At 38.2% G+C, this 23884-nt stretch overlaps 2 protein-coding genes across 2 annotated transcripts in view; one reads left to right on the forward strand and one right to left on the reverse strand.

Moving 5' to 3' along the window:
- The window catches only part of LOC110380593 (uncharacterized), a 30513-nt gene extending 16084 nt beyond the window's left edge, over nt 1-14429 (forward strand). The window contains exons 27-44 of the mRNA XM_049852441.2: nt 309-435; nt 1042-1208; nt 1560-1706; nt 2069-2210; nt 2745-2880; nt 3339-3538; nt 3816-4005; nt 4695-4877; nt 5467-5603; nt 5990-6122; nt 6583-6763; nt 8101-8210; nt 8455-8586; nt 8877-9050; nt 9444-9522; nt 9628-9758; nt 9844-13189; nt 14053-14429. Of these exons, the coding sequence (XP_049708398.2) occupies nt 309-435; nt 1042-1208; nt 1560-1706; nt 2069-2210; nt 2745-2880; nt 3339-3538; nt 3816-4005; nt 4695-4877; nt 5467-5603; nt 5990-6122; nt 6583-6763; nt 8101-8210; nt 8455-8586; nt 8877-9050; nt 9444-9522; nt 9628-9758; nt 9844-13189; nt 14053-14429 (6092 nt within the window). The remainder of the gene's footprint in view (nt 1-308; nt 436-1041; nt 1209-1559; nt 1707-2068; nt 2211-2744; nt 2881-3338; nt 3539-3815; nt 4006-4694; nt 4878-5466; nt 5604-5989; nt 6123-6582; nt 6764-8100; nt 8211-8454; nt 8587-8876; nt 9051-9443; nt 9523-9627; nt 9759-9843; nt 13190-14052) is intronic.
- Nucleotides 14430-17006: 2577 nt separating this feature from the next.
- On the reverse strand, nt 17007-22873 carry LOC110380598 (uncharacterized). The gene is made up of 2 exons (XM_049852428.2): nt 22736-22873; nt 17007-20431 (listed from the first exon to the last, which is right to left on the reverse strand). The coding sequence occupies exons 1-2, from the start codon at nt 22769-22771 to the stop codon at nt 17855-17857; spliced, it is 2613 nt and encodes an 870-aa protein (XP_049708385.2). The 5' UTR covers nt 22772-22873; the 3' UTR covers nt 17007-17854.
- Nucleotides 22874-23884: the final 1011 nt, after the last annotated feature.

Here is a 23884-nt window from a genome sequence, read left to right on the forward strand (position 1 = left end):
ATACATAAGATTTTATTGTTTTTTGGAAGGCACGATAAAGTGGTTGGATCCCGGTTGTCATTTTGTACATCTTCGGCACTCTTTGTGGTTAGACAGAAGTTTGGCAATCAGTCTTACTAAACAAAGGATTATTGGGTGGCTCGGGATACTAGGATCAAGAGTTTAGAATTGTGTAGTAGCTGCATGTTAAAAAAATGTAAAGACTGAAGGTCCACCCAAATAAATGTACTTTGGAAGACCAGGCGGATTTTATTGTATTATTAAGTAAGGCTTTGTTGCATCCTTTATGTAAACGTAATGTGATCCAGAAAACAAATTTCGCGCGTCTCCAACGAAGCAGTTCCTGATGCTGAATCGGCTGCTGCAGATGTATCGGATGCCAGGCGCCATGATGATGCTGAAGGAGTACATCGAAAGACCGGACATTCTTTTGGTGTAAGACATCATTATAAAGAAATAAATAAAAAATACTGTTGGAAAGATTTAACTCCAGAGTATAATGGGGGCTTAGGTCAAAGGGCACTAGGAATTGTTTCTACAACTGCTGAGTAACCTATATGTATGTATAGTATAATGTAGGAGAAATAGTCTAAGGACACACTCACGCAGATGAGCTACAAAATATAGTTGATTATCACGATCATACAAACAAATGTCAGAATAATATAAAACATGTAAGTAGTCGGCTGTCAGATTTATCGCCAAGGGAAATGCGCATTTGTATGCGAAAATCTAGTCAAAGATCTCGGTGTTTCAAATATCGTTTCTATATACTGTGATTGCTACCAAATAAAATACCCTCTCGGTTGTCATTTTGACATCTTTTGCAGTCGTTACGAGTCTGAAGCCAGTATGTTTGACAACCAGTCTCAGCTAGGGGTATTGGGTTGCCCTGGTAAACTGGTTTTAGGAGATCAGATAGGCAGTCACTCCTTGTAAAACACCAGTACTTATCTGGTTAGACTGGAAGACAACCACAACATAGTTGAGAAAATAGCCTTTTCTGAGGCTAGGCAGATCATGACCAGAACTATGTTACAGGTTCCAAGCAATACCTCTGTTCATGGCTATGCTGAACATCCTGACGATGTTCATGGTGTTTTACTCTGTGAAGATATATTACAGCAAGGAGAAGGGCCATTACGATTGGACTATTGAGCCATTCGATGACCAAGGAGGTTCCTGGCTAGTCTTGTTCGCGGAAGAAAGTGAGATTCTGTATTTTTCGTAGATTTATCATGCTTTCTTTCACGTATTGTATTAATAAGTGTGCCAAATCATGTGCCGGTTTTGCATGTAAAACTCTTTTTTTATCTTTAAGTATAATTTTCAATGTTGATTGGATTTTTTTACATAGTGGAGTAATTTAAGGTGCTGGAGTCTACTAGTTTTCGTTTTTATCTTCAAACTCTCTTTCTCCGTGTGAGAGGAGGCCTGTGCCCAGCAGTAGGACTATAAAATGCCGACAGCTGTGACGATCAACGGTTGATTATTATCAACCGAATGGGTTTAAGTTAGTTTTTTTTGTGCTACTATATGAAAATTGTATATCTTCATAGTGCGATTCAATATGACCGCAACACCATGGAACCTGCACTTGGCGACGTATTTCTGGGTGGTTTACGAATGCACTTCCACTGGGTACGGCGTGTTCAACCCTACCAACCAAAGTCTGATGAAAGTGCTGATCATTGGCATGGCTTGTAGTAAGTCTGTTAAATCTCTATTTCAATTGTGTAATAATGAATCAACCGGATCCATAGTAAAATGCGGGATTGTTCGATATAGTTACCGCGGCCCTGGTACATGAACATGAAAGGCCTAAGAAGGAACACGGGGGGTTTTAATCAGTACGAGTCTGACACTCCCTCACGCTGCTAACTCAAGGCGTTCCGTCATTTAATGATTTCTCATAAAAAAAACATTGGAGTAGGTACCGAATTTTTTGTGCAGTTGACAGCTCTAAAATACCTAAACTTGTATTTTTTTTTTAATTTTGGGGTACCTAATAAAGAATATATCTATCTATCTATACATTACAATTTTAAGTTATATGATACACTTGTAGGTGCAATGATACTCACATACTACATGGTACGCATCATCAGTGTTCGGGCGAATGTCAACAAGTCTCTAGCTGGTTTCCAACAACACATGAAGGATATCAACGTCTACATGGCCAGGGAGAAGTTGGATATAGAACTGCAGAAGTATGATAATCATGTTTTTTAGAATGGTTACATTCTTCTAGAGGTAAACCGTTAAGAAAATTTTCTATGACAACCAAACCTGCTCAACAGCTCTGATTTCATTAACTATCAGAGTAAATTCGTCATCGTCAATCTCTCAAGAAATCTTATTTAATTCTCATCCATGTGCCAGGTATTAGGTAACAGCAAGGCAGAATAATCACCTCTACACAGCAGGGCATATATTGTCTTAACATCGACAGTGGATAAATGATTATATACTACAAAACAAAGTCGTTTTCTCTGTCCCTTTGTCCCTATGTACGCTTAAATCTTACACTACGCAACACATTTTGATGCAGTTTTTAAAACCTTATACACTATAAAAGAAAGCCATTATCTAAGGAAATAATATATTACTACTATCTTACAGTAAACGTCTTCCTCTCTTCAAATTATTTTGCTGTGTCCATCAGGGTCCATAATTGTGACTATCATTTTATATTTTCCACCTAATGTACAGTATGGAATGCAATTAAACAATGATTGAACCAGAGAACTCCGACGTTACTACGAGTATAACTGGGAGAAGATGGGCGGTATCGACTACCGAGGGGTGCTCAAACTGTGTGACCAGATCACGCTTAGGACTGACGCCATACTTCACATATATGGACCTACCTTTGCTAAGGTACCTACATAGATACAGTTCTCGTAAAATTCGATGGCATTCTACAACTAAATCATACCCCGTTATACCCTGCCTGATGTCGAAAATTGGTTTCTGCGACTTGCGCAATGGCTCTCAAAATCCGTGACGATAAAAGCTTGGCCGAGGACTATAGGAACAATGCATATAAAAGATAACTTATCACAAAATTCTTTTCCGCTTACTCAAACCAGGATAATATTTTTTTAAACAAAATCGCTATCGCTGGTTTCCGCTACCAAATGCCTAGATTGGATAACAGGTTAGTCAGCGGATGCCAATTTATTTATTCGGCCCTTGATTTGGATTTCTAAATTGTAAACGACTGTTTTTTTTAATGTCCCCATGAGACCCATTTTTTGGAACCGTGCAATTAGCTTGGCGTTTCGAAAGAGTTGAATGGTTTCATAAAGGTGTTCAAATATTACCACTATCTGCAGTGTCCATTGCTAGCGAATGCCGATGTCTCCCTGCTGCGCATCATTGGTCGCGCAGTGCGCAGCGTGTACTTCCTACGGGACATGAAGATCATAGAGCTAAACGACATGGTCACTGACATGTACTTCGTAGACTACGGAGGAGTTGAGATAAGGGTCAGGACGGGCGAGATGAACTCCATCTTACGGCTACCGAGGGGCAGGTACTTACAAGTTTATAAAGTGATAACTTCTGCCATCGGTTTCACCCGCGTCCCGTGGAAGCTTCTTCACGAATTGGGATAAAAAGTACCCTATAGCTTTCAGTAATATATAGGCTATCTAACACTGAATTTTTTTTCAAATTGAACCTGTAGTCCCTGAGATTAACGCGTTCAGACAAACAAACAAAAAACTTCAGCTTTATAATATTAATGTCAAGATGATTAGCTGTCGTCAAACACTTGTATCTTAAATATAACTCATTTCATTGTCTCGCAGTGTATTTGGCAATCTGGAAGGAATGATGAGCCATAAGAGTCCCTATAACGTGGTGGCGACCAGCCGTCTTCATCTTCTGATGATTAATTCAGAAGCTTTTTCCAACGTCACGAAGGACTTCCCAGCGGTGAAGGAACTGATGGCCAAGTCTAGAGCACCAGACCCCAAATCGAAGGACAAGGAAATAAAGGTGAGTGTGGGATTTTGCAACGAATATATAAACTGATGATGAATGATGATGATGAATGGTGATGATGAATGGTGATGATAAATGATGATGATGAATGATAGACTGAGCTGCTTTTGTCTTTCTTCTTGTTAAATGCCAATGCTATTCATAAAGTCTGCGCTTTATTTTTTAACACAGTTTTAGCTTATTCGGTTAGAACTTACTTTGTTTAGGATACTGATTTCCTTTTCATTAAATAGGTGTATCGATCCTGCCAATTTACTCGTCAAACGTCATCGTTACGTCACTGTGTTAATACAGCAAGTTTTTTTAAGCAGCATCTCCTCATCATTTTGTTGCAATCATTTTATGTCTATCCTGGCTATCTTATACACTTTCTAAATTTGTGTGTACTTTTTAAGTATACATTGGATACCAATGACTGTGTTTCGGATGGCAAGTGGAACTGTAGGTCCCAGCTGTCATTGAACATCCTTGGCAGTCGTTACGGGTAGTCAAGCCAGTAAGTCTGTCACCAGTCTGACCAAGGGGTATCGGGTTGCCCGGGTAACTGGTTTGAGGAGGTCAAATAGGGCAGTCGCTCCTTATAAAACACTGGTACTCAGCTACATCCGGTTAGACTGGAAGGCGACAACATAGTCGAGATATGGAATATAAAAGGATCGAGATATGATGTTTTTTTTCTACAGATGTATATTTTAGGCAGCGAGGCTTCGGTCAAAATGCGTCGGAATGTCCCGACGGGACCTCCACCACGCAGCAAGACCAGTGCTCTCAAGTACATATACTTCCAAGAAGGAATGGTGCAGATTTATTTACTCATCGTCTGCATGGGCTGTATCTATTTGGATTTATATAACGCAGGATATCAGGTTATATTTTACTTTTTTGTTATTAATACGCTTATATTAGCTTCACTTGTAACTATGTATGTAAGAAAATATTGGAATCTCAATGTGACCCACTTCCCGGTCTCCGATTTTGCACATGGTCAAGTTATTATCATCAGAACTCATCTGATGATAATAACTCAGAATTGTCATTACAAATCTAATATGGCGGCCTCCCCAAAATGGCGGACTGGCTGTTTGGAGTCTAAATCAAAAGCGTGTTTTTGAAACTATTTAACATTTATTTACCTTTTTAACAGCCAGTTTCTCCTGTAAAGTCGACCGATCCAAGAATGGAATGGTGTATGTTTGTTATAACTGAAGTGAACTTGATTACGCGTTAGTCTCGCAATGTATGGTGCGATTGTCATGCACCGGAGTCTCGGGTACGATTCCTGGATCTTGTCGATGTCACTGTCACTGTAGCCAGCATGTTGGTGGTGATACACTAAATTACACTCCTCATCAGACTGTGAAAGACGACCTGAGTTTTGCGTAGACGCTTAGTTGTGTGTGGGCTGATGACTGGTGCTATTATTTTTTAATGTATTCTGTGTCCCCTGTTTTCCAGGATAACAGCACGTGGTTACTCGCAACACTCTACTCGTTGGATTTCTGTTTCTTTCTGAAGATTTTTACGCAGCATGCTTTTCCTTTTATCGTCTCCAGTCCAAGTATGAAGAGGATTATGATGCCCTTAAGAAGACTGTGAGAATCACGTTTATTATTTTTAATTACATCAAAAAGAAATGATGAAGTTATAAACTTTTTGGAACAAAATGGAAATTGAAAGCTTTTGAGTTTGGTCAGGCATAAGACATTTAATTGGACATTTAGTAAATAAAATTAATATGATATAGGATTTTATTTTTGACTTTCAACTCCTCAACTATCAAGGGGTATCGGGTTGCCCGGGTAACTGGGTTGAGGAGGTCAGACAGGCAGTCGCTTCTTGTAAAGCACTGGTACTCAGCTGAATCCGGCTAGACTGGAAGACGACCCCAACATAGTTGGGAAAAAGGCTCGGAGGATGACGAACTCCTCAACTACGTACCGAATTGTGGACATCAAGATGAACCTTGTTGTTGTTTCAGATATTTCAAGGGAGAGTTTAAATACGATTTCCTTTCGATACTGCCATTGGAGTTAATTAGTTTCGCCTCGAAGAACGAGCGAACGAGGTGGATGTGGTTCGGCTTGTTGCGTCTCAATAGAGCCTTCAGAATTGTAAGGATAAATGCAATAACCCTGGTCATTTCTATAACCCATGTCACCATTGATTAAAGATTAAAAAGACATCTGTCTATTACTAATACATAAAAAATACATTTATTTGTTTGTATACTTAAGGAACCGAAACTACTGAACTGATTTGAAAAATTCTTTCACTCTAGAAAGCTACACTCTTCCCGAGTAACGTAGGCTATATTTCATCCCGGTACAGGCAGTAGTTCCCACGGTACGTGGGTGAATCCCCTGGATAATGGCCAGTAATTTATTATGGAGCTTATTTCAAAATTCTATTTTTTATCGTAACGGATATTTGATTATAAAAATCTGTGAAGGTCGGGCGTATTGGGGGCTGTTTTTTGTAAATTTGACTTTCAAAAAGTGCTGATTTTCAGCCTTCTTTGAATAAATGACTTTTGATATTGAATCCATCGTAATACATTCTTATACCTGCCAGGCCACGGTGTACAAATGCTTGCGTATGCGCAACGAGAGCATCACGGTCAACCTGACCCTCACGACCATATTGGCGGTGTTCATCTGGTTTACTCTGTTCGTTCACACCACGACCTGCATCTGGTTCTTCATGGCTGTGATGGAAGATCAGATCGAACCCAATACCTCCTGGATACATCTTGGTATGATCGTCATTTTTTTATTTCTCTTCCGATTCTTTGGCTGGCTCTTTATGATTAATTGTAGAAACTTGTCTAAAAAAAGATAATTATTGGAAATAAAAATTAAAATCGAGTCCTGCCTTATCGACTGTAGAGAAAAAAGGCCGATGCACCTAAAATTAGTTTTTTTTGCTTTTTAGTGTTTTGGGAAGTCGGTTTAATTTTTTTATAAAAAAGTTTTTTATTTAAAGCTTTACAGTGATACGAATAGTTGTCACTATCCATACAAGTGGGAAGTTCTCATCAATACAAAGAATATTCGTCCAAACGAGGAATTTTACATATTCAGTTGTCGAGTTCCATCGACTTTCTCTGGTCTCCATCATCAGGTCAGCTCCCAACCTTCACTGTTGCATAGGTCTTGTCAATACAAATAATTTAAGCCCAAACACGAGGCAGTTTACATATTCAGTTGTCGAGTTCCCTCGACCGTCTCTGGTCTCCATCATCAGGTCAGCTCCAAATCTTCACAGTTGAATAGTACTTTTAGGCGTACACCTGAGTGTCAAGTTTTTACCCTATGTATGCCTACAACTTTTGAAGGTTGCCCTCGATTTCTCAGGGTTTTCATCATCAGATCCTGACCTGATAACTATGGGACCAACTGGCAGCTATTCCGAGTCGAACAAAAAAAGAATCACGTAAATGGGTCTATAAACCTCGGAGTAATCGATGTACATACATAGAAAAAAAAATTGAGGCCGAATTGAGAACCTCCTCCTTTTTGGGAAGTCGGTAAAAGATGGAATAATTTTATCAAATTAGTGTAAATATTGTCATCGGTCCTCAATAAATCTACAAAGTTTGAACGAAATCTGGCCGTTTAAAGTGGGTCAAAATCGCGCCCAAAGAAGTCGGTTACAAACAAACCTACAAACATACAGGTGAAGCTAATAAAAAGCGTGTAAAAAGTGTGGCTGCAAAACGAACCTTATCTCATCGTCACACTGACATTTTTTTAGACAAGTGGTTAACAGATGTTTAAGTTTTTGTAGTAAGGCTGTTAATGTTTATTTCTAAACTAGCTTTTGCCCGCGACTTCGTTCGCGTGGAATAGTGACTTCCGGCAGAGTTTTGGTTTGACTGATAAATGGCGCTATACGTCCGAAATAAATGTTATTTTTGTACTTTTTTGTAATAAAAACTATCCTATGTCCTTTCTCAAGTTCCAAACCATGTCTGTAAGTACTAAACTTCACATAAATCGGTTCAGTGGTTTAGACGTGAAAGCGTAACAGACAGACAGACAGAGTTACTTTCGCATTTATAATATTAGTAGGCATAAATCATTGTTACAGATGACGGGTCCGACCACTGTGAAAACTATTACCTCTGCTCATTGTACTTCGTGATCACGACGTTCACGCAAAATGGTGTCGGAGACATCATGCCGAAGAAACAGTCCGAGGTAAAGACTTATTCAATATCCTTCAGGACTTGAATAAAATCTACTAGAACTGTTCGAAGAAGTGACATTCATAAATTAAGCATGTGAGAAGTTTTCTAGCGTCAAGCACTTTTGCTTTACTTGCTTATAATAGACAGAGGTCCTAAATGACGAATTTTAAAAGGACAATGAATAATTTAAAGATTTTGTATTTCCAGATATTAGAGGGTTCACTAGCTAGTAGATATATATCTGTTGTGTGCAGGTGCTGTTCGTGGTTGTCCTCCAGATAATATCGACGATGGTGTTCATGATGTACGTAGGCGAACTCTCCAACATCATCCAGTACACCTCCTACCGCTCCTTCAGCTTCTACAGCAAGTACCTCGAGTTGCAGGTTAATAAAGTTTTCAAAATTGTCATTTCATCCGTAGAGAAGTTATTATCACTACTTAATACAAAACAAAGTCGCTTTTTCTGTCCCTATATCCCTATGGCCCTTTGCACGCTTAAATTTTCAAAACTACGTAACTGATTTTCATGAGTTTGTTTTTTAAATAGAAAGTAATTAAAGAGGAAGGTTTATATGGTGGGGAATTGCTGTTTTCGCGTGTGAAGCCCAACTATAGCTCAATAGCAAATATAAATAATATAATAAGTAATAATTCGTTCGTGATAATTTTTTAGGAGTTTATGAAGAACAATCGAGTTTCTGAGAATCTGGTTACCATTGTGAACAAGTACACCTTGCATCTGTGGCGGGAGAACCGAGGCTTGCAGATTCCTCACTTCTTGAAGCATGCGCCACTCTCCTTGCGGCTGAGGGTCATGTCAGCAGCATACTTGCATCACATAACCAGGGTAATAGGGTCAACGATGTTCCACTTTTGGTAGACCTTAGCTCATGGTTTGGCGTTTATATCAAACTAACGAAGAACAACAGTGAACGCAGAATTTTGTGTTCTTTTATAAAAAAATAATTAAAACTGACGGGTCATTCATCATATCTTCTCTTTCAAAAGAAAGTGAATAATAAAGGAAATACAATAAGCTTTAGACTATTGAATTATTAAAGGTATAGTTATTGATCAAAGATTCGCAGGATACCAAGAAATACTCGTTCTAATGCAAAACAATTTCTATTGTGGACTTTTTCCAAGTTTTCTCTTACTTCCATGCGTTTGTCTTACATTTATCCTACTCTTTTGGAACCATTCAGACGCCACAGCTGTTTTAAAAGCTATTCTATTTCAGCATCACATTTTCGAAGAGTGTGAACCAGCCTTCCTCAGGCAGATGGTAGGCTGCCTGAAGTTGTACACTTATAACGAAGGTACATTATTCTGAATATACTCATTGTTTTTATTTTGACACCCGTAGGAAATAACATACAGTAATATTGTCATGCCAAGAAGTAGCAAACAATAAGTGTTTTTAGGAATGTACGTGGTGAAAGAGAGCGAGATCACGGACGCCATGTACTTAATCCACACGGGCAAGGTGAAGGAGACCTGCGAGGAGATGGACATCAGCGCCAGGGTCTACCCAGCCGGCTCCTACTTCGGAATTGTGAGTGTTGCCAAATGTAGTAGTAGTATTTACACTTTCAACAATCAAAACAAACATGTATATTATTATTCATATTATTTTTCAGTTGCAGGGCTTATTGCGTAACACACCATATACCCACTCATATCAAACAATGATCAAGTCTCAAGTGCTTACTCTGCAACTGGACGACTGGGAATACTTACTGAAACACTTCCCAGATAGCAAGAATGCCATACACAAACACATGAGACAGTTAGGCGACAAAGATATGGACCAAAGTAATTGGCCTGGAGGGGCCCCGATGCCAGAGAGACCTCTTTTCGATTATACACCCGAAGCAGATTCAATTGTACCACCAGAGTTCTCAACTGAACCGGGAGCAGGTTTATTTCCTAGCACTACAAGGCATTTTGGAAGAGACTCCGCATCGGAACCTCAAGAGGGAACTTCTCAGGGTGCTAAAGGACATTCAAGGTATTTTGCATGGCCTACTGACAGCAGAGAACCCGATACACCACTACTGAGTCGCGAGGAGCATGAAGAAGAACATGAAGAAGCAAAGCACAAACTGGGATTTTTCGGAAAAATTTTTGGCACTGCCAAGAAATTAATGGGTAGAGTATCTGATCCTGAAGCATTAAGTGCAACCAGTGATGACAGAGACGAGCTCTTACTTGAGGAAGACGTGGAAGCAACTGAAGCTTTGCTAAAGCAATTTGAAAAAGCAAAGAAACAAGAAAAAGATAAAAAGATAAATAGAGGTCGCAGAAAAAGTATGTATCTAGTGCAAGAAGAAGACACTGAAAAACACATGCTCACGCTAGATATGGAGGAATCCACAGTAGATACCCTGGAAAAAAAGTCATCTCAGCAGTTTACAATGCTTCCTATTCGAATTCGTGATGACGATACTGCAGGGCCATCAACAGAAAAATTAGAAACCCGCGAGATACTTGGCTTAGGCCGTCATAAATCTAGAGTAGAAGCACAATCCGAAGTACAACTTACCATGGAAATGTTGGATGGTGCGACTGATGAAACAATTACGGAAACACCCGAAGCCGTCGTGGCAACTGCTCCATCCGCAATATCCCACATTTCGGAAAGGCCTGCTGCTGTAGATAAACGTGCCCCAGATAGAAAAGCACAGCAAATTGGAAGTTCCACTACGATTGGTGAGACTGGTCAACAAAATTTACCTCTGGAACTTTTTTATTCTGGAACTGAATCCACATCAGATGCGAGGCCGCCGCAGAAGAAAAACGAACATTTGAGGATACCGCTTGGATTGTCGGATGTATTTTCAAGTGAAGATATAAGAGACACTCAAGTACCACAAGAAATAACGCCAATGCCTGTACCACAAGACTCAACGCCAATGCCTGTACCACAAGACTCAACGCCAATGCCTGTAACACAAGATACAACGCCAATGCCTGTACCACAAGACTCAACGCCAATGCCTGTACCACAAGATACAACGCCAATGCCTGTACCACAAGACTCAACGCCAATGCCTGTACCACAAGATACAACGCCAATGCCTGTACCACAAGACTCAACGCCAATGCCTGTACCACAAGATACAACGCCAATGCCTGTACCACAAGACTCAACGCCAATGCCTGTACCACAAGATACAACGCCAATGCCTGTACCACAAGACTCAACGCCAATGCCTGTAAGATCGTCGAGTGTAAGTTCCAGTTCAATTTCTGCTGTTCGTATGGCTGATACAAGCCTGTATGAACCAGAAGCTGACGTGCCTGTGGTACCAGTAACAACGTTATTACCGCCTCCTACAGCATCAGTACCTGATCTTACAACACAATCCTACCATACTTTGCCATCGGCTATAAACAAAATTACTACTGAATCTGCACCAGAAACTAGAACTCCATCAGGTACTAAAACTCCAACAGAAACTAAAACTCCAACAGAAAATGAAACTCCAACAGAAACTAAAACTGCAGCTCTAACTAAAACTGCAGCTGGAACTAAAACTACAACAGAATCCAAAACTCTAACAGAATCTAAAACTCTAAGAAGAACTAAAACTACAGAAGAAACTAAAACTCCAACAGAATTTAAAACTCAAAAAGAAACTAAAACTGCAGCAGAAACTAAAACCGGAGCTGAAACTAAAACTGCAGCAGGAACTAAAACTGCAGAAGAAACTATAACTACAACAGAATCCAAAACTCCAACAGAATCTAAAACTCCAAGAAGAACTAAAACTACAGGAGAAACTAAAACTCCAACAGGAACTAAAACTGCAGCAGAAACTAAAATTCCAACAGGAACTAAAACTGCAGCAGAAACTAAAACTCCAACAAAAACTAAAACTGCAGCAGAAACTAAAACTCCAACAAAAACTAAAACTGCAGCAGAAACTAAAAGTGCAACAGGAACTAAAACTGCAGCAGAAACTAAAACTCCAACAAAAACTAAAACTGCAGCAGAAACTAAAAGTGCAACAGGAACTAAAACTGCAGCAGAAACTAAAACTCCAGCAGGAACTAAAACTGCAGAAGAATCTAAAACTCCAACAGAAACTAAAACTGTAGAAGAAACTAAAACTCCATCAGGAACTAAAACTCCAACAGAAGGTACAACTAAACAAGAGACTACATCTTCAACAGAAACTACAACTACACCAGAGACTACATCTCCAGCAGAAACTACAATGGCACCAGACACTACATCTACAGTAGAAATTGAATCAGACACTATTTATTTCACTAGCAATTCTGCATACTCAATTACGCCAGTCGTTTCAACTGTTACGCCCTCTAAACCTACTGAAAAACCAACGCCGCGGGAAGGTGGAACGGAACCGCAAGGTAGGAGTTTAAGTGAACGACTTGACGTCCCAGCTTCAGTACTCCTGTCTTCCCAAAAATCAGGTTTAGAGTCAGAGTATGCGATAGACGAGGCAGCCGCAAAATCGAAAATGGTTAATACCGTAATGGCGGAACTTCTGTCTGATGAGGCGATTTCGAGTAAAAACCCTAGTCGAGCAGCTGAAAAAGTTATTCCTGATGTCCGCACTTCAAAATCTCCAGCTGCCAAAGAAGCTAAAGAATCATCTCCTAATCAGACTCCAGAGAAAACTTCTTCACGAACTCCGCAGACAGCAACTCGTGGTAAATCGATGAAGTCAGCTGCGACGAGGAAAGCCGAACCTGATAATTCCCCTGCTGCTCCCGCTAAGGACCCGGCCAAGAAATCGTCTGTGGGCCAAGGTGTAAAGAAAGCCTCCCGACAGTCTTCCAAATTAAATGAAAAACCAGATTCCTTGCCGTCCCGTGCCGCGTCTGAGCAAACCAGAACAACTACGTCATTTTCAGCGGATGCAGCACGAAGAGCTTCATTCGCAAAAACACCTATAGTTTTTGACCCTAGCCAACAAATTTTTGGCGTAGCTGATCCCACAATGATTGCAACAGGTAACTCTAGCAATGTTTTACTCTTAAAGATACTTTTATAGCTATCACAACATAGTTGTTACATTACTTCTTGCATTTTGTCGTTGTCTGTTTTGCACCACAAATAAAAATTCTCAGCGATTTTAGTTTTATAAAGGACACGAGACTAGTACTGAGACCTGCAATTCGAGTATTATAAATTGAGATACATAGCAACGTAATTCCAGAACTATAAACGTCCACTCTATTTTCATTCATTTTGGTAGTCCTTTGAGAATCCGCTATTATGTCTGTCTGCAGACTGATGACGTCTGCAAGATTATGCTTTCGAGAGGTTCATACTCACTATTTTATTCTAATTTAGCTTCCGCTAGCGGTTTCCTCTGTATTCCAATTCGCACACTCGGATAAAGATATAGTCTAAGCCTTCCTCGATACATGGACTTTCTAACAATGTTAGAATTTTTCAAATCAGACTTGTAGTTCCTGAAGTTAGTGCGTTCAATTCAAGCAAACAAATAAACATAATAAGAAATAACAGCTTCATTATAGACTAGCTTCTGCCAGCGGTTTCACCCGCATCCCGTGGGAAGTACTTCCCGTACCGGGATAAAAAGTAGCCTATAGCCTTCCTTGATAAATGGGTATCTAACACTGAAAGAAATTTTCAAGTCGGACCAGTAGTTCCTGAGATTAGCGCGTTCAAACAAACAAACTCTTCAGCTTTATAATATTAGTATAGATTACAGCCTGGCAAGCTTGTAAAGGATATTCGGGCTGATTCGGGTCCTCGCGGGTGTGGGGTGCGTAAACCATGGGACTGTCTTTAACGAGCTTGCTATGCTGTGTGATCAGATCTACTTAATGGTTGATTTTGTACGCAGATGATGACGGTAATGTTCAAGAGCCTTCCGTGATGAGGGAGGAAAGCACGAATACTCGGACGAACCGCCGCTTCATACGCGTGCGTTATGACGAAGGTAGAAGTGGAGACCAGAGTGCGTATGACAGAAAAGATGAAGAAGGACTGGATGAAAGGCTTAGAAGAGTGACATTGATAGCGACGAGCCGGACAAGAGTGCAGCCGAGAGTATTGGTGATGATGACGATGATGAAGATGCCCCTAAGCCGAAAGTGTACCGTCGAAGTTCTGGAGACTGAGTTAGTCGATTACCTGTCCAGATTATTCAACCACCTGCATCGAGAAAGAACTACCTACATATATGCCGCCCGCCGTGGCGAAAGTTCCTCCTTTATTTAATTTTGACTCGTTTAGAAGAAGATCCTGTCTATGGTTAAATACTAACCAACTGGAGATGACATTGCTTTTGCCTAAAAAGTGTGTAATAGAAAAAGCATGCGAGAGACATAGTTTTCACCAAATGGTAATGAGATTTAGAAATAATATGCTTACCCCGGGTGGTAGTTTAGGTTAAAAGTAAAATAATTACTCAAATACCAATAATTTATTTCGTAATTCTTTTACTTAATTTGAAATGGCTGAATGTGAATTTATTTATTTACTATTGTCGTCGTAATATTTAGTTTTTATTCTAATAAGTAGTAGTATTTAGTTTTGGGTATGATTTAAGCTGTCACCAATTTAATTCATTTTGTGTTTCTTAAATAATAGGGTTTGCCCTCAAAATAGTAGATTTGTCACCAAAATGTATCACCAAACAATATAAAATCAATTCCACAGTAAATTACCGAAAATCATGGAGATATGGGGTCAAGTACCAAATAAATGGTTTTGTATGTATTATAATAGGTTTGTCCTAATAGTATTTAAGCAAACTAATTAAAAGAGATCACCAATAAATCATATATTATATCACTATAAAATTTCATGAAGGTCTAAAAATGTAGGGTGGTCGTCATCATCCTTTCAACCAAAAGAGTCTACTACTTAACTGGCCATATGCCTCTCCCAAGGGTCTTAATTTCCACAGGTAGTATAAATATATTTAAATTAAATATCTAGCTGAATAGTAAATAAAACACTTAATTAAAGTCAAAATAATCAATATTTATTGTTAAAAATAACAGTCACTAAATAATCAGCGCTGGTTTGGATTTTGAAGGGCTACAACCTACAACCCATTCGTTGAGGCCCGAAAGCGCACCAATTTGTCTCCCTTCCCTTCCTCTTCCCTTTGAACATATTTTCATTAAAATTATAAACTGATGTATTAAATTGGTAACTAATACATTATTTTAATAACTGAACGAAATAAAATGTAACTACTGTATTGGTGACAAAATAACAAATAAAAAGGAGTCGCAGTCAGGGATCGATTAATCGATTTATTTGGTGACAGATCTACCATTTTGAGCACCAAGCTATTATTTAAGTAATAAAACTATTATTATAAGAACGAAGTTTATATTCATGTAAGGCACTACAATTTTATTGGTAATCCATCTCATATTTTACACATTATATTTACAATAATTTGGTAATTCATACCTGGGAACACTCTTTGTTTATCTGAGAACGAAAATATTTCGTGGCGATAGATCTATTTATTAGGTGATACAACTTGATGACAAATATAAATTTTGGTGACAAAAAATATAGTTCCCTTTAGTTTTCATTTCAATACTTACGCGTAATTTTGTTTTCACTAATAAAATTGCTTAGAAAAAACAGAAGACTTTTTTTTCGTATTAGTTCGGTTAATTTTTTGTACTATCATAAATCGTTGACAGATATCTCAAAGAATCTGAACTTTTCGTTAGTTCACTGACTCGTAACTTATCGTTTTGGTCATGAAGAAGAAGAAGGCGCCTGACCTGCCTGGGGCCCGATTCTCCTTAATTTACTTAAGTGACACATTCGACTGAGATCCAATCACGACTCAATTACTATGGAAGCGTATGTGGCATTCCGCAATTTTTCTCGGAAATAAACGTTTTTATCCTTTTCTGTCAATAATGATTCATTTTGTATGCAAAGGATCCACGATTGCCATATGATTGTAGAGCAAACTACCGTATCGACCAAAATGGCAGATCAATCGCAAACCAATCGAATGTCGTTGGAATACAATAATAATGGTCTTATATATGCAGAATGCCCGATATGGTTAAAACTACTATTGCGATTCAATTTTGTCATTATTGACATAAGAGAATCGGGCCCCTGCATTATAACATCTCCGGCAATCTTTCCGTACTCCGTGATGCTGGCCGAGTCGCCGAACCATATACAGACAACTGCGACCTTTATTCATAATTTCCATTATAAAGGAAACTTAGGTAATGAGTCGTTCCTTTCTGCTTTTTGCCTAGCTGTGATTTTAAGGCGGGTCTACGCTAGACGAACCGAGCCGTTCTCGGCTTCGTCGTTCGCGGCGTCAAGTGTGGACGTACAACGAACCTACAACGATCACCGTTCTCGAACGTAGTTTTCCGCAGTGAGTACTTGGCGAATATGGATGATATTAATAATATTGCAGTAGCCGCTGCTGTTACAGCCAGTCAAGCCCTTTTTATAAAGGACAAAGGTTGTCACAAGGGCAAAACCGACAACAGGCGGAACGCAGCCGAGCACAAACGAAATGCAGCGCGCTCGTTAGAGGCTAGTAAGTTGGTCCACATTCCATCCTTGGCAGTCGTTAAGGGTAGTCAGAGGCAAGTAAGTCTGACACCAGTCTTATCAAGGGATATTGGATTGCCCTAGTAACTAGGTTGAGGATGTCAGATAGGCCGTCGCCCCTTGTAAAACTCTGGTACTCAGCTGCATCCAATTAGACTGGAAAATCGACCCCAACATGGGGAACGAGCTCGGGAGATGATGATGGGTAATGGTATTATAAAAAAAAAGAACGTAAAATGAAATATTAAACTTCTATTTTCATAATATAGGGTGACAGGTGATGAGGCATCGGCTTAGAGGTCAGTGACGAGATAAATATATCTGCATATTAATTCAGTAATAAGACTGCCACTTTTACTTTTAAGTCTTTTTTGTGACAAATAAAACTTTAACAGCCTTACTTATAAAAATCAACTAATCATCTTCTAAGCATTGTTTTACCTAATTACTACTTAAAGCCTTAAGTAGTGATTAAGCATGTCTTAAGTAATGAACAGATAATGACATAAAAACATACTAATTTCTCAGCACTACCTGAATGTTGGCAGCTTAAAAAAATATTTGTCATCAAAACGTTGTGTATTGGCAACAATGGCATCCGTAAAATATAAAATTAAAAAGTTGAGCTGAGTCAATAAACCGGAAATGAAAAATCAGCTGGTAAGAATCCAGCCATTTTGCTAATTAGCGGGTTAAACAAGGGTGTGAGGCCACAGATTATATAATAGTTACTGTGAGGCTACTCAATTTGACAGCTCATTTAAGACATTGCTAAGAAAATGATTTAGTTAAGCCACGTTATAAGTAAGATTCTTTCTTAAACAACCCTTAAGTATTACTTATTATTTAATTCTCGTTCATAAGTAAGGCTGTATATGTTTCCCAATGTTTTGATTTTCGAAACAAATCATACTGAGTCTTCTGTTCAGCATTCATATTGTTCCGATCACCTTTTTCTATAGTTGAAGGATCTACATTAGATTTAAATAGTTCGTAGAGAGCCTCAATTGCTTGTCTGTCGTCAGCAATCTCTTTAGCTTTTGATAAATACGCTTCTACCAACGCGTGCGAATCGAAGAAACTACCTAACATCTCGAGAAACGGATTTCCGTGATCCAGAACATTGCCCAGGTCAATCCCTTTAGCAATTGTGTCGATTTAGTCATGATTCTCTTTTCTTTGTTGCAGTAGATAGTTTTCTTAGATAAAACGTTGCCAATATCGGCCATCAGCATTTCCAGCTCCATACGAAATTGTGGATCCTGCTTACATTTCTTAATGAGTTGGTCATTAGGCTTATTTGGATATTCTAATAAATCGTGGAGTGACTTTAGTCTACTAGTAAAAAAAAATAACAGTGCAGTGTTCTCTGTTGTTTGTTTTTTAGTGACCTTGGAAGTTATATTATAAATTGCTTGTATACCACTAAATGACGGAGTTTCCAAATTCAAGCCATGTTTACGACGTAATTTTGCATTACATATATTTTCCATTTCATGTATTGTCTCACGTGCATTAATTAATAAAGTCGTATTATCTACCTTTTCATTAAACAGTTTATGTAATGACGCAAATAGTTTACAGTTGCTGATACTAAACATCAGCATATCTTTTATAGACTCCCAATGGATTGAATGATCGTCTATCGCCTTTCTTATTTTAGCTATATTGCTGGGCAACATATTAACTAGCTTACAAGTGAGAGTTTCTTTAATTTCTTGTACTTTTTGGCACATGTCATCTTTATTTTCCAGAAGATATATTATTTCTTTAAGAAGCTGAATCGTAAGACCTGCGGGCTTCCAAACTTGTTGGATAAAGTATTTTTCTTCGCAAAACAAGCCATTTTTATTGGTTTTATATTGGGTTTGAATTTCTGATAGTGTTTTCGGGAGGCGGGGCCATTCTTTAGTTCGTTTCTCTAAAAGGCTTAAGCCCTTTTCGACTAAGGATATATCAAGTATACATTTATTAATTTCATGAACCGAAATAAAGGTTTTCTTCATTTCTTTCAAGTCTTTGACAATATTAAGGAACATTTGCATATCCTGGTACTCGGCGCTGGTCCTCACGGTCAGGTCTTTATGGTCGGAGAGGAAATCCCTGATGTTATTCATCTGCTTGATAGTCTCCACCGATAGTGATACTTGTAGAAGAGCTTTTGTAGATTTTGATACATGATAAGACTTCTCCGTATTTTTTGTCATTTCGCCGATTACTTGAAGGGCTCTCTCAATCATTAACACACTAGGGTCATTTGTTCTTTCGATAGCTTCTACGTAATTTATTATTTTTTGCAATGAATAATGATCATTCATATACATAGTTGACCTTAGGTAACTCATACCTTTACATTTACGTTCTCGGACTTCTTTTCTTTTTTCTTTTTCTGTTTCTTCATTTTTTTTAGAAGCTGCTTTTTTTTCTTTTTTAGAAGACTTTGGTGCTCCAGACGAGTCTGATGTAGCCGAGCTTTGTGTCACTGGGCTGGTATAGTTTTCATAGTATGTAAGTATTTCTTTTAGTTTGTCCAAATTAATTTTGAAGTTTTCCCTTTCTAAATATAAAAAAGGCCCCCTTTTCACTTTTTCGAAATCAATTTCAGTTTGTAGGTTTTTTCGTACGCGACCATCGTATCGACCCAAGTGATTTTTCTCCGTGATGATTTCTCTGTCCTTTGATAGGTACAGCCTCCAGTCTTCGTTCGTGCGGTAGACTAAGTGATATAGCGTATTTTCAGTTTCTTCGTACCACTCTGCATATTTTTTTTTCTTACTGTACTCTTCTTCGTTTTGATATGAGCCGTTCAAAAATAGATTTAATTCTCTTCTGAGGTAAAACAAATTCTCCAATATTAGCAGGGACACATTAAAGTCTATCTTGCGAAAATATACCTCGTACATTACGTTAAATTTCGCTTTAAAATATATGCTCTGGTCTTCAAAATTCTGTTGCATTTTAAGTTCATCGTTTTTACAATCGTGAGGGAGCCTAATATCCTTCTTATTATATTGATTATAAATATCTAGCACACCCGCTAGTGAAGTTGCAAGAGTGATTTCTTTAGGGGTGTTGTCTTTAGGAGGGTTTTCCCTAGATTCCTTGGAAAGCTTTTTGTAAAGTTCTATTTGAAATGTATTAAACTCTGTGAGGCAATGATAGTTAATCCACATCTGTTGGTTGTGTTTATTTTTTTCAGCAGTTTGTTTAGCGTCTTTAAGCAACTTTTCGAGGGCTTCCAATTTAAGAATGTCGTGTCCTATCCAAAATAAGTTGCCGCACCAGTGGTCGTACAATATTTCGACCATACAGAAAGCATCGCGGCGTAGCGCAAGTTCGATCGCTTTCTTTCTCTGGTTGTGCACTTCTATTTCGCTGACGCTTGGGTTCACCAGGTAATCTAAGAAATGGGTCTCCTTCAATAAGTAGTACAGGATATTTTCCTGTTTTGCCTCGCAAGCTCTGATGATCACATCATGCTCCGTAATACATTCGCTGCCGGGGGCATACAGATCTGCTAGTAGCTGCTTATTTCGCACCAGATCATGTTCGAACCAATTAACTACATCCTTAACGTCTTCTATGACTCCTGTATCGACGGCATTAAGTAATATTTGTAGTTTTCTTTTAACGCTTTTTGGATCCTCTTCTTCGGACTTGGCCTGAAAATGAAATTTAATTAGTTATTACATTTTTAAATAATGAAAAAATCTAAAAACGAGAAAAGTGTGTGTAGACTGTGTAGAGCATGGGTAATCTGATGTTTGGACAGAGATACCACAGACAGCTGTACCTAAGCCTTACTCATCTCCATTAAGGCATGATTCCGAACTACGCTGCACGCAGCAGTGTTGCCGCAGCAGTGCTGCCGCGACACTACTGGTCCCCGTACAATTTCTATTGGCTTATATGAGATTACATTCCGAGCTAGGCAGCAATGTCGCGGCAGCAATGCAGCGGCAGCACTGCTGCGCGTCAGTGTCGCCCTGCCGCCGCGACAGACCAGTAGTGACGCGTCTGCCGCCGCAGCAAGAGTATCTACTTGAATGTTGACACGTAAATTGACAACAAAAGGATGAATTTCTCTGACTCAGACTTCTTCCTCTTCCAACAGTATAAATAAAAGTTGGTCATCAATCGACATCTTGTCAACTCTAAGTAAACTAACGAATACACAACAACGAAACACCACGAACAGAGCGACACTGCCGCGTTGCTCGGAATCAGCGCGGCAGGCAGCACTGCGCAGCACTGCTGCGGCAACACTGCTGCGGCAACACTGCTGCGTGCAGCGTCGTTCGGAATCATACCTTTATACATATAACATCTCTAACCACTTGGCCAAATTCTGAGATCTGACTTATCTAAACTCGGTAAGTTAAATTGGATAAAATTTAATGGAAATGGTGTTCTGAAGATAAGGACTATGTTGTGGTCATAACATGCATTAAGTTTACTGATAACGTAAACTAATTGGCAATTATATCGATTAAAACACGGGGGACAAAATAACTAGAGCTTGGAAGCCCTTTTTTAGCACTTCCTAAAGTGTAACGCACACCAGATAAAGAACCAACAATTCAGTCTAAACATCAAGCGCGATAGCCGAGCTTTCTATATTTTAATATTTTTATACAGGGCGTGTCGTTCACAATCACATTAAATCCTATCGCATATACTTTATGATAGTCTATGGCGAATTGTGAAAAAAGTAACCGAATCCATTCAGTGGTTTAACCACAGGAGTCATTTTTCGTTTTTATAATTTACAACATCATGTGTAAAGCAGAGATAAAGTTAGGAGTATCGAATGTTTTGATCAGTTGACAGCTGTCAGTTTTCAAGGGAGCTGTCAGTTTTATATGGTGTTCTAATTTTCGCACACTTTTATTCTATTTACTTTGTTTAAAAAATTCATTTTTTTTTTACGTATTTTTCTTTTTTCATTGTGTTAATCGACATATATAAACCAGTATATTAACGCAATTATTGAATTTTAAGCCTTTAGTTTAGTTTTTTTATTTAAGTTAGTACGCCTATCGGCGTTTTTTTACAATTGTATATATCTTGGCAAAAACCAGCCATAAAAAGTAATTTTTTACAAGTGTAAATAAGGTTGAAATTACGCTTTAGTTAGGAGATATCTACTAAAATACTAAGAATTGCTGAGTGGTAAATTAAGACACAGCAGCAATGTAGCGCTTAAAAAGACCTTTTGATAGATATGTGGTTCATAACTAAAGGGGCAATATTATTGCTTAACACAATACAAAGTATCGATAATACGCTTTAGTTAAGCTATATCTACTAAAATACTAATAATTGGTAAGTGGTGTGTAAAGACGGAATGTAGCGCTTAAATTGACCTTTACATTGATATATGACTCATACCTAGAGATGGTGTACATTATCTTTAAAACATGTTTCGATAGTATTGCTTTATGCGTGATCTAACTACTAAAGTAATAACAATTGGCGGAGATTGTATAATGCATATTATCGCTCTTCAAAAAACCTTAGAAATAATATATGATTCAATACTATTAGAGGGATATATTGTCTTTAAAGCACATATCGATAAAAATCTTTGACATGCCCTACCATCCAAAGTACTAACTTTTGGTAAGTAATATGTTAGGACGAAATGTTGCGCTTAAAAAGACCTTTCGTATGATATATGACACATCACTAGAGGAAGAGTAGACCAACATCCAAACATTTCGTTCATTCTCCTTTGACGTTCAAAAAGTGCTGATTTTCAGCTTACTTTGAATAAATGGCTTTTGATTTTGATGGACAGAAAATTTGACCCCAAATACGAACTGGGACATGGGATGATGTTCATGAAAAAAAAAATGAAAATCTCCAAGAAGTCACAACTTTGTAAATGAGATAGAGAAGTATTTGTAATTACTTTATAGTACGTGATTTGTGATGGGGGTAAAATATATAACATACCTACTCACCTGTTTATTGCAAATTCGATAAAGAAACTGTAGCATTTTTAGGAGTGCAAATTAAGTAAGTAATTAATAAATAAATTAGCACACAAACAAGTGTAATGATGTTAGACGTTAGAGCTTATCAATATAGTGCGCTAAGTGCACTTCAAAACATTTGACCTTGTATATACTGTTTTATTTATAAAGATGACTCAGCCATGCAATAGACTAGGTAAATATTATTTAAAATCTGTCAAAGCAACAGTCCTGACGCTACTAAAACCTGTTATTTAGCTACTTTTATTTGTTGGACGATATAATTTGTGGTGTTTTGTCTTGATTTTATTAATAGGTATGTGACAATGTATTTAGGAACAGAAAATTGTTTTCCTGGAACTAACATTGGGACCTATGTTATCTGTAGCGAGTAAATCAATCGAATAAAGTCGTGATTGTTTCAATATGTTACGTATATGTTAGATATTATAATTTGCCTGTAGGATATAATTGTTTACTATATGTTGTTATGTATATTATATTATGTGTCGAGCATTATTTATTTTCGTGGCATGTAAGTCCTTTAATTTTATATGATTAACATTAATATTTGTGCTGGCAACACTGTAAGGACGAGTGAATTTTGACATATGACAACCCGCATTTCTTATCTGTTTATAATACGGAATGTGGAATCGTACTTCCTATTAATATACTAATGTAATATCCTACTAGTATTATAAATGTGAAAGTGTGTGAGAATGTATGGATGTGTGTTTGTTATTCTTTCACGAAAAAACGGCTGAACCGACTTGGTTGTTTGATATGTAGATAGGTGATACCCTGGAAGTTTTCCTTAAACTTGTTTGTTTGGTTGTAATGCATAAACTCAAAAACGACTGGACCGATTTTAAATATTCTTTCACCATTAGAAAGCTATATTATCTGCGAGTAACATAGGCTATATTTTATCCCGGTACGGGCAATAGCTCCCACGGGACGCGGGTGAAACCGCGGGAAAACGGCTAGTACTTAGTAGTTTATCAACACAGCTGCATAAATATGTTTTATCATTTTATTATTATGTATCAGTCTGTTTATCTGTTTCACGCAGCTCTCGTGCTGCAACTGACAATCTGCAGTTCACATTATTTTGGATATATGTGTTAGATCCTT

Source organism: Helicoverpa armigera, chromosome 6 (assembly GCF_030705265.1).
Source record: "Helicoverpa armigera isolate CAAS_96S chromosome 6, ASM3070526v1, whole genome shotgun sequence".
Taxonomy (NCBI): Eukaryota; Metazoa; Arthropoda; class Insecta; order Lepidoptera; family Noctuidae; genus Helicoverpa; species Helicoverpa armigera.